Source organism: Aplysia californica, unplaced genomic scaffold, assembly GCF_000002075.1.
Source record: "Aplysia californica isolate F4 #8 unplaced genomic scaffold, AplCal3.0 scaffold00180, whole genome shotgun sequence".
In the NCBI taxonomy this organism is placed as follows: domain Eukaryota; kingdom Metazoa; phylum Mollusca; class Gastropoda; order Aplysiida; family Aplysiidae; genus Aplysia; species Aplysia californica.
In genome coordinates this window covers 1,098,756-1,109,818 of record NW_004797450.1, presented here as the reverse complement: position 1 = coordinate 1,109,818, position 11,063 = coordinate 1,098,756, and the positions used below count along the sequence as shown (strand labels likewise).

The 11,063-nt window shown below is 39.4% G+C and overlaps 1 protein-coding gene across 1 annotated transcript in view; it reads left to right on the top strand.

Moving 5' to 3' along the window:
• Positions 1-3,514: 3,514 nt before the first annotated feature.
• LOC101845326 (ubiquitin carboxyl-terminal hydrolase MINDY-3) overlaps positions 3,515-11,063 on the top strand; it is a 17,415-nt gene continuing 9,866 nt past the window's right edge. Inside the window, exons 1-3 of the mRNA XM_013082548.2 lie at positions 3,515-4,143; positions 8,964-9,113; positions 10,659-10,902. Of these exons, the coding sequence (XP_012938002.1) occupies positions 4,035-4,143; positions 8,964-9,113; positions 10,659-10,902 (503 nt within the window). The 5' untranslated portion in view covers positions 3,515-4,034. The remainder of the gene's footprint in view (positions 4,144-8,963; positions 9,114-10,658; positions 10,903-11,063) is intronic.

Genomic DNA, 11,063 nt, shown 5'->3' with positions numbered 1-11,063 from the left:
GAGAACGTACGTGTGTAGAGAGAGAGAGAGAGATTTTTTGAGAGAGAACAAGAAAAGGGGAAAGGGGACTTCTGATAAGGACTATCTATGAACTTTATGTTTTGATCTCCATGTTGACAAGTCGTGAAGCACAGTATATTATTATAGCCTACCAGTAGTTTAAAAATCAAGAAAGGCGGTGGGTTGGAGGTTAGCGGTATGGGTAGGGTAGGAGCAGAGACTCTTAAATATAATTAAATACTCTCTGGTAGGAGGAAAAAACCCACAAAACAAAACAAAGCAAAAAAAACAACAACAAAAGAAACAAAACAAAACAAAACAACTCAACAGTTGTCTTGCCGAGTACCGGTAACAGAAGATTGTTAAACAGACAGAGAGTAAATCAAAAATGGGATAAAAATTTACAAACTGTATTAGGTGCGCAAATACTATAGTCTTAATTGTTAGCTTGTGTCGTTGGGTTCCTTAGCATTATCTCACTCATTGCTCCCCCCCCCCCTTTACCTGTCAAGTATTTCTTGCTTGCCTTCATCTCTGACCGAAATCACCGCTCATATTCAGGTCGTAACTCCTCATTGCGTTGTAAATGCACTAATTACAATTCGATGAATAAAAGGCTGGCTCAGCATTACACAAAGGCGATCAGGCAGTCCCAGAATAAAAGTGCAAAGTCTGTTTAGCAAACAGAAGCACCGATGAAATCACATCCCATCTGACGCAGCCCTGTTGGCCCTGCCTACCGAATCACGCCTTGCTGCAGTTCGATGTTCGGAGAAATCAAAAGCGTCGAAAAGTTCACACCTGGGTATGATCCTTTCATTATAAAGGCCCCTGCGCCTGAAGCAAACATATTGTACCACTCATCGAGAAATTTAGAGTGGGGATGTGATCGTATGTAGATCTATGAGTGTGAATGATCTATGAAGGCTTTTTAGTTCAGTAAAACATGATCTAAAATCGGGGACTTCAGACTCCAGAGTGGGATCTTAGGGGTGACTTTTGTTTAGTAAAAAAAGATTTTTAAACTGGGGGTTTCGTTTTTTTTCTTTGTTTTAAAACAAGGGAATCTTAAGTGAACTGGGATCATAAACATAAACAATATGATCTCAGATGGAGACTACTATGGTAGTATTAAAGAAGGTTCAAACTCGTTCCACCCCCACCCAATCTTTCTTTAACAGTCACCGTTATGTTGTTAAGCAGGTATATATAGGCACACCTACTGATTTTTTAATGTAATTTGGAGCCGCTTTGACATCTACATTTAGACCAATAGTAATGAAATAAATGGGTTTTAAAACATAGGCCTATTGTAAGTCTACTGATTGCTTAATCTCAAGGACCTCAGAATAAAACCTTATCTAGATTTCAGCAAAGATAGTACAAAAACTTTGATTTCAGTGCGTGAGTCAGGCAGCGCGCAGCACAGGTTGACCATGGTACCGCCACGAGAGGGGGCTTCTCTCAGGCATGCGTTGCCGCCCACAGAGCAGCCTCCATTAGGCTACCCAAGGCCTATTCAAAAACTCCTTGGGCCTATTGTAACCTCCTTGACATTGAACCAAGGAGATTAAAAGTAATGGAGGATGCTCTGTAGGCGGCACCGCACGCCTGATAGGAGCCCTCTCTCGCGGCGGAACTGTGGTCTACCTGCGCTGCGCTTACGCACTGAAATCTAGATAAGAAAGAAAGTTTTATTCCGAGGTCCTTGAGATTAAGCAAGTCAATTAGTAAAAATGCTTTGCACCTGTGTTGTATTTAAGTGTAAGAACCTATATGATGCTGCAGTGGACCGAAGTTTTCACAGTAAAGTCGTTTTCCTTTTAAAAAAATTGAATAAAAGTGTTTTTATGCCCCCAGCAACACAATTTAGATCTAGATCATTAACATTCCTAAGAGGCTGGCTCCGGCGCTACCTGCCAAGGCCAAACAGACTGAAAGGGAAACAACACCCCAGCAGAAAGACCGAGATACTCAATTTTTAAAAAAGTATTCTTATTCTTATTCTTTTATTTATATAATTAGTTTGTGTATATATATATATGTGTATATATATATATATATATATATATATATATATATATATATATATATATATATATATATATATATATAATTATTATGTGTGTGTGTGTGTGTGTGTGTGTGTGTGTGTGTGTGTGTGTGTGTGTGTATACACATTATACATTTTAATTAAAGATATTGCTTTCCATTGTGTGTGCAAATTGGATGCTACTGTTGTCTAAATGTAGCTATATCTAGAGGCTCCATTAGAATATGAAATCAATACTCAACAACAATAATGATGAATATTTTCTATGTTAAAGAAACACCAAACCATATCAGATGAGGGGAGAGGGTAGGGTGGGGTGGATAAGAGTTTGAGTCTTGTTATATAGAACTATACTCGGTTTAATGCTATTGTTGTAGTCTTCACCTAAGATCCCACAATCAATAGTTCACTTAAGATTCTGCTGTTAACAAATAAACCAAACGAAGCAACAACAAATTTTACTACACAAGAGTCATCACTAAGAGAAATTATCCCCCTCTGGAGTGTAATAAAGGACTAAAAACGCTGCTCTCCATTTCATACTTTACTGAACAAAAAAAAAAAAAAACCCTTCAAAGGTCATCCACGCTCATGCATTAGATCACACTGTTATCTCTTTTTTATATTTGAAATCATTGTGCGCTCCACTTTGTGAAAACCAAGAAACAAAATTATTGTAATAAATAATATTATTCTTTATAGACCAAGACATACTGTTAGCAATCAGATAAAGCTGGCATCGACCCTCTGTTGTGTTCGCTATTCCTTACACATAAAGTTAGTTATGGCGCACGCCTAGAATCATGCAATCATATCTTAAATTCAGTTTAAAAGTATACTTTTATCCTTTTCTTATAATTAAATATTTTAGCATCTTGAAAGGGTATGTTTGATAATTTTATGTTACTTGGACAAGTTTTTTTCTTATTTTGCACATCTTTTTTATTTTTTAAATAGATTATAACATAAAACTCTTAAAGAATTGAACAGTCCGTATCACACACAGAATTTATTATTTTTTTCTCCCAGTCATTATCCATCAGCCCGTCACTTGATCACACACTCTCTCTCTCTCTCTCTCTCTCTCTCTCTCTCTCTCTCTCTCTCTCTCTCTCTCTCTCTCTCTCTCTCTCTTATTTAATTTTTCCCATTCTCCTCCGTCCCTTCCCAAGGCCCGCCCCTCTACTTTCATCCCAGCCCCATCCCCTCTTCCTTGCATGCATTACCCCACCCCGCCCACCCCCACAACGTGGCCCAGCCCGATAAGATTCTATAAAAAGAAACGCCACAGTTCGTGATTTAGCCCACAGTCGGCGGCCATATTTGATCCCCATCGCGGCGTACTGCTCGTGGCGCCGCGAAGAGAGAGAGAGAGAGAGGAGGCTCCATTAGTTCTAAACTCCTTGCATTTAACCATCTCATTTATCTAACTTCTTCGGGGGAGAGTGCTCCAAAAAACTATGAATTTTCTATTATTAAACAATATGGCGACTTGCACAAGCGATTTATTATGACATGATGCTGGATCTATTTAATTAAGTGGAGTTGAACGCAGGTCAAACACTCGATCATAATATTCCTGAAAAAAGCACACAAATGAAAGCAATTGTACGTTCTTAAACTTTTATTTGGGATACTAGATTTCTAGATCTTGTCAAGTTCCTGGGTTGTCGGCTAGGCAAGAGCTCGACGAAGTCGGATAGAAGGAACTTGAACGTGATTCTTGATTTTTTACAAACTTGCTGCATCTCGAATTCCACCTGAATGACAGTTTGAATAGATTTTGACGGTTTGAATGAGGTTGAAAAATAGTGTTGTCAGTCAGTCTTCCTATCCAGACCTTAAATGCCTTTAAAAAAAGATTTGAGTTACAATAGATTCAATAGATTTGTCTGGGCCTACACTCCTGTGCTTTTTTTTACCATAATAAACGTCAACAATACAATTTTATAGTCTAGATTCTAATTCTAGATCTACGATCATGGCATCGTTCAATTTCCAAATATTTGAAAAGACATCGTTGGAGGATATAAAACTTCTACTATGGGGTGCATCCTTGAAAGAAGAAGTGTTTTCTCGATGGTCCCAAGGTAAGAATTGGTAATGTTGAAGAATACCGGACCAGCGTATTATACATTAGAGATCATAGATTCTAGTATGTAGATTTAGTGTCTCAACCTTAGAAATTCATGATTTTCCCCAGTTTTTATTACGAAGTGACTATTCGGACTCGAGTCCGAATATGAAAAAGGAGAGGCTAGCCGTACTTAATGACGGCTAGACTGGTAGTCTAGCCGTACTTAACTTGTACGGCTAGACTGGCAGTCTAGCCGTACTTATTCTTATGATGGCTAGACTGACCATTTACAAAAAATAGGCCTACTGAATTGTAAATATACATTTTTAGTGTGCAGTACCTAGAAAGTATTTGTATTTGAGACGAAACCAGGTGCCTTAATGACAGTGCATGTATTTTAACCTCCTGTTTTCTAATGTTAATAGGGCCTAAGATTTATATAAGTACGGCTAGACTGGCAGTCTAGCCGTACTTAAGTACGGGTAGACAGCCAGGCTAGCCGTACTTAAGGACGGCTAGACTGTCAGGCTAGCCGTACTTAATATTGATGGCTGATTTGTAAATATGAAATTTTTAGTTTGCAATGCCTAAAGTATTTGTATTTCAGACAAAACCAAAAGGTGCCTTACTGACTTGCATGTATTTGAACCTGAATAATTACTAGATCTAGATCTAATGAGACCTGTGTACTTAACAGGCTTGAGTGGATTGGGCCAAACCTAGATCTAAGTACGGCTAGCCACTTCGTATGAAAAAATGTTATTCGGACTCTGATTCTTGTCCAGCATGACATCACTGCCAACTTCCTGTGACTCGTGACTCCGGCTTCCTGTCCTGTCTCACCCATGACTCGCCTCAGGCTGGGTAGAGACCGGGATCACTTCGGGCAAAATGGTGTTAAATTGTGCAGGAGCCGAGTTTTTATCTTATGATGAATTTGAGGCCGGCCTGAAAAGTTATAGCGCTTCTAATAAATGTTTATTTGTTAAGAGGTCATCAGAAGTAATTAAAGATGGCTCGTTAGCGTGTGTCGGGGTTGGATGGGCGGCCTGCACACGTGTGGCTGTGTGTGCATGTCGGGGAGGGGGGGGGGGGGGCACTATCGGTCCGGGCGTTGAACGTCGCATACGCGTCAGTCCCCCCCCCCCCCACCCCCCGGCTACTGATCATTACAATAATAAGCTAGTCTTGACGTAAATCTACGTAATGAATTGTGCGCTGGTCTATGGAATCAAAAGTTGCCGTATATGCTCGGCTCTACACAGCAACACAACTTTTTCTTGGTAAAACAATCGAGATGACACAGGCTTGTGTATTTGAACGAATCGGTCTTTTTTTTTTTACACAGCTCATAATATGCAGGTGCCAGGTGATCTGCTAATCTTCAATTTTATCTTTTTCTACAACAAAGAAAGTGGGAAACATGGGGGGTGCGGGGGGGAGGCGTATCAATGAGGCGGTGGGCATCGGATCGGCTGATAAAGTGGTGGGGAAACTAAAAAATGGCGGAAAATTGGAAGCACTGAACGTTAGATCTAAAGAACGAAGACACTTCCTTTTTTCCAGACCGTGTCCGAATAACATTTTTTCATATTCGGACTAGAGTCCGAATAATGACGGCCTTTTTATAAATCTCTCTTTGAAATGAAGAATCTCGGACCAGTAGATCTAGAAAAATATAATCTTGATTATGTTATAGTATGTTTGTCAAGGGGGAGACCCCCCAGACCCCCCCCCCCACACACACACACACTCTCGAGCAATTTTATAATATAAATTTACGAGTGGTCCGGTATTCTTCAATCTTCACTAAGAATTGAGAATGAGAATTTTTGTATAGTGACAGACTTCGGTGGTTCTTGTGGTCTAGAGATTTAAGAGAGGCACTGTATTTCATTCAATAGTGGTTTGGTTCCGGGGCTTTGAATCTTGACAGTGCCGAAAAATTTTCTCCTGCAAAAAATGTTCTTTCCTGCTAGCACTCTCTTATCATGTTCTGTCATCTGCTTTCATCTCCACTTTCTGCACCCAAACTCCCCCCTTGCCACCTCCTCTTACTCCTGAATCTCTCTGCTACTGCCTTTTTTTTAACTTACTCTTTGGCTCCTCTTACTGCTGCCTTTCAGCCACACCCCTGATCGATAGGTAAGCTCGAACATGTAGCCTTCTCGGATTATTAGGATGAAAAAAATCTCAGAAGTCCCATGTGTGCAAGTTGCGGAAGTTAAAGTTAAAGACTCCTTGGTGGTCCTTTTAAGTTGATAAATTATAGAGGCCACCTGAGCTATCAAAATTAATTCCTTACGAACTGAAAGTGCTTCAAACCTGCGCTCATCTTTGCAGTTGCAAGTGCCGTAAAACACAAAAAAAACCCCCACAAACCAGTTCTGTATAATTATAATCTGTTGCATGGTAGTGTCATGACAGAGGTGTATTGAGAAAAGTATCTTACACTTCTTTTTCACATTTCCTCGCGCTAAATCTCAAGGGTAGTCGACTGCTGGTTTTTCAACCTGCAGTGCCACTGATTTTTACACATGGACAGTTTCTGCTACTTCGCAGGGTCCCTTGCCATCAGGCAGCCACATTCTGATTGTACTGACTAGAGTATATTTTCAGTTTTGGTAGAGGAGAATTTTGAATTTTGCTTGGTGGTGGCTGAAGCCTACTTTTATATTTTTATGTATTTTAGAACCAGGAAGGGATCTTGAACATGTGTGCAACTTGCACATGGGACTTCCAAGACTTTTCGCCCTTATACCTGTGAAGGCTTGGTGTTAGATCTTACCTCTAAAATCAGGGGTATGACTGAAAGACAACAGTGAGAAGGAGCCAGCCTGAGAGCAGTAGAAAGAGAAGAGCCCAGCAAATGCCAGAGGTGGGATACAAGGGGGGAAAAATTGCGATGAAAGCCGGTGAAAGGACGGGACTAGAGTACCGGAAAGGAGGAGAAAGGAGAACATTTTAAAGAAAAAAAATTCCCGTTGCTGTCTGGTTTCGAACGTGAGACCTATTAAATGAGAGGCAAACACCGTACTTCTAGACCACGAGAATTTTGAAACCTTTTTCATGCTTGGTATATCAAACTGTGCACTTTTCAGGGGCTTGGCGTCTGTGGTGTAGCAGTCAAGTGCTTTGGTGTGGCGTACAGATGACTTGGGTTTGATTAATAACAAGCGGGGACAATTTTTTACCTACTTTTAAAAAACCACATTTCTTGCTTAATTTAATTTATGTTTTACGTGAATGTTTAACTTAATGCTGTGTTAGAAATTTTTAGCCGTGAGATATTGATTGATGTTGTTATAATATGTAAACCCCAAGTGCGTAGTTTTTTGCATGTGTGATTGATTGTATAATGGCTTTCTGCATTTCTTGCTCTTTGGGTTACTTTGCTACAACAGTAAAATTAATGAAAATGACGAAAAAAAAAAAGGTTTGATCTTCAATAGGAACAAGTCCTTCGAGACAAAGTAGGTTTTGACAAATTGAAGGATGAAGTGAATGATGTGTGTTAAAACAAAATTTGAGGAGTTTCAAAAGGGTACTTCCCCCTGAATAAAAAAAAAATTGGAGGGGGGGGGGGGGGGGGGTACATGAGCCTTTGTATTTTTCCCATAGTTTGATGTTTGCTAATGTAGGCTTGAAGCTTAAGAACCATTGCTTTGAGTGAAATGGTTATAGTGGCCAAATGTTTGTGTCCTGCGGCCATTAATAATGTTGATTTAGCCTGTGAAAGTAGTCTCTCTGCATGTGGGAGTAATTGTAGAAATTTGCCAATAATCTCATTATATGTTTCATTATGAGAAAAATTCCGAAAAGCTGTAAGAACTTTCTCTTCTTTTTTTGTGTTTTAGAAGTCCACCCTTTAAAAATCTGTCTGTGCATCTGCTTGTGTATTGTGTGGCAGTCTCATGCAGTCGTATCTGATTCAGTGCCAATCTTAACCATCCGTTTACCCCAAAATAGATGATCAGTCAATGTGAGAAGATTTTCATTTGGTCTTACACTTGGTCTGTTGCCACGACAGACAATAAATTTGTCGAGTTAAATGATAATATTATGGGCTGCATTGGAATGAGATTTTGATGCTGTTGTCCATGCACTTCTTTTTCCTTGACCTTGATCTTCCTTTGCCATGACGAAAGTAATGGGGGATGTTTGAACTGTTTCAAACATCTAAATTGAAAAAAGGTTGATTTTTTAGTGTTTTATTATTTATTATAGTAGAGGGTTTTACGGCGCTCGCAACTGCATAAGGTCATATGAGCGCCAAGGGCAAGGGGTGGGTGTCAACAGAGAAGTCCTTACAGGGAATCAGACTTACTCTGCTCACCTCTCTAGCTTCAACAGCACAAGGTCTGCTTCTACTATCAAGACACCCCGGAAATAGCAGGTCACAAGAGAGTGACAAACATACAAAAGAAATAGAAGAAAATGACAATAGTAAGGATTAGGAAAAAAAAGCAGCAGTTCCCTGCTGCAGATCAGGCACAGTTAATGAGTGTGACATGAATCAGCCCATTTACAATTCTACTGTGCTTGAACGAGAAATGTCCCCCCTTTGGGAATGGCCTAAAGACACTACAGTCAATGGCACTGCCCCGGGGGGAAATTTTCTTTGAGTGCTAAAGGTTTGGCGAATAGATCTCAAGCCACAAACGCATTGTTGAACATTCAGTTTTATGCTTGGCTGACTTGACTGTTTTTAAATTGGTGTGCCTGCTCAAGATTGTTATATTTTGAAAATTTATAGAGAGGCAACCTTCTTCCCTCTTTTAATAAAACTGATTGATAAATGGGTTAAATTAATTGGTATGTTTTCTATTCCAGGTTTTATTTTTAGCGAGTCATCTCCAACTTCCTTGATTCAGTTTGAAGGAGGACCCTGTGCAGTTATTGCTCCTGTACAAGCTTTCCTTGTAAAATGTGCGTTATTTGGCCATGGAATGCCGAACATGGATGCCCTTACGTCCGTATCAAGTATGTAAATATCCAGTTTAGTTTGTCATAATTTAATAAACCCTCATTTATCAGTTTTGAAAGTTCCCCTGATGATTTTGATATAATGATAAATGATTTTCTGACTTGGAAAAATTGGTAACAACAAATTTGTTATCCCCTTGGATGAATTTTGAGTACACTAGTACAGTACCCTGACTACAAGCCTGAGATGGAATATCCAGAGGAGGAGAAAGTGTTTTAAGCTTGTGGTCCCTTCTTGGACATAAGCCACCAACAAGAGCTCTCCATGAATCCAGATCCTGGGCTAGTTTTTTCACCTGTCCCCACAAAGTCCCAATTTCGTTGTGTCCACTACCATTCCAGATCTTGGCTTTCAATACCTTGCTTTTTTAACTCTCCCACTATAGATCCATCCACTCCCAGGGCTGAAATGTTGTTTGATTCTCTTGTTAGCATTTCTGTAGCTTGGATTGTTTTACAGGGAGGAATAGTTAACCTTTAGCACAATCCTCCCCCTTTCTCAGTTGGACTTTGGACTGTCCTTGGTAGAGTTTAGGCATTTTTGGTCTACTTAAATTGGTTTGTCTTCAACTGGTTGTTGATAAAACAATAACTGATATCTCAGTGAAATGATCAGGTGCGGTTTTCCTGTAGAACACGGTCGTGCAGTGCCGCCCAAAATTTTAAGATGTTTTATTTTGTAAAGCACCCACAAACAGAAAATAAAAGAAGTCAACCACAAGCACTCGCCAAATATTTTATCGATGCAAGGTCCTCGCTGGCGCCTTCACGGCCATTTCTGTGTCTATAAGGCCGTAAAACATCTACCATACCAAGCCAAAGTCTTTGTGCTTTAAATAAACATAATATGTTCAGCAGTAGTAATCTGGCTTTAAAAAAACCTCTTTGGGCGATGGCGACACTTGCAGCTAATTTGGCGGTACGTTATCAATTAATAAGTTTAATAAAAAGACACCAAATTTCAAATGTGTGCCTGTCAAAACATAGTCCACGGTAGGCAGTCTAAAAATAAACTCTATCTCAAACTGTACACTATTTTCTATGCCCACACTATGTGAGCTCCAGAGCAATCCAGTGGAGTGCTCAAGTGAATTGCAATTAGTTTATAGTCTTAACGTTATTTTAAGTCTTTCTCTGACTCCGTAACCCTGAACTTGAGCAAGGTCAATGTGACATAGTTAGGTCACCCCTCGTAGAGCCTTTGAATTGTGTGTAGTGGTGAAAGTGTTATTTCTTAAGTGTTCAGTTCAAATGCAAGACGAATGAAATTGATTTTTAGCTAACAAATAGATTTAGTTTAAAAAAATTAAAGTGATGAAAAGATATTGAAAGTAAAAGCAGAAGGTCCTCGCCAGTCATCATTTACTAAGCCCTTGACAATCTTTAACCTGCCATAGCTTATTTGTGCAGGCCCACTTTTTAGCCCCACGAGCCACCCTGGAAATGATATATTATATTATATTTATTTGCTTCAAGTTATTAACTTTTGTATTTGTTAGTTTTTAGATGTTGAAAAGCAAAATTGTCATTTATTGTTTTCAGGTGAAGGAGCCAGTAATCTGTTGCTCGAAGCTTTGGTAGAAATCTTATCCCAAATGAATTCCAGTGCATATGTCGTCGTTTCCTTTGATGAAAAATCTGTGAATGTTAAAGAGACTTCTTCAAATCAACAAGCAGAGGATGAGATGGGAGGACCCAGCAAGTCCTTACAGTCGGAGGAGTCAGCTCAAATTAAGACAGATGCCTCACTGGCAAAATCTGACCTATCTTTCCATGCCAATTTAAGGTATTTTGATAATAAATCATCGCTCAAGTATTAAAGTATGCAGATGTAAATATGTATCATACGTATGTCAATGGTTGTGTGTTTGACTGGTTTAGGTACCACTTTCATGGGTGTCATAATACTTTACTCTAAGGTATCAAATAAATGGAAGGTGGAAGGGG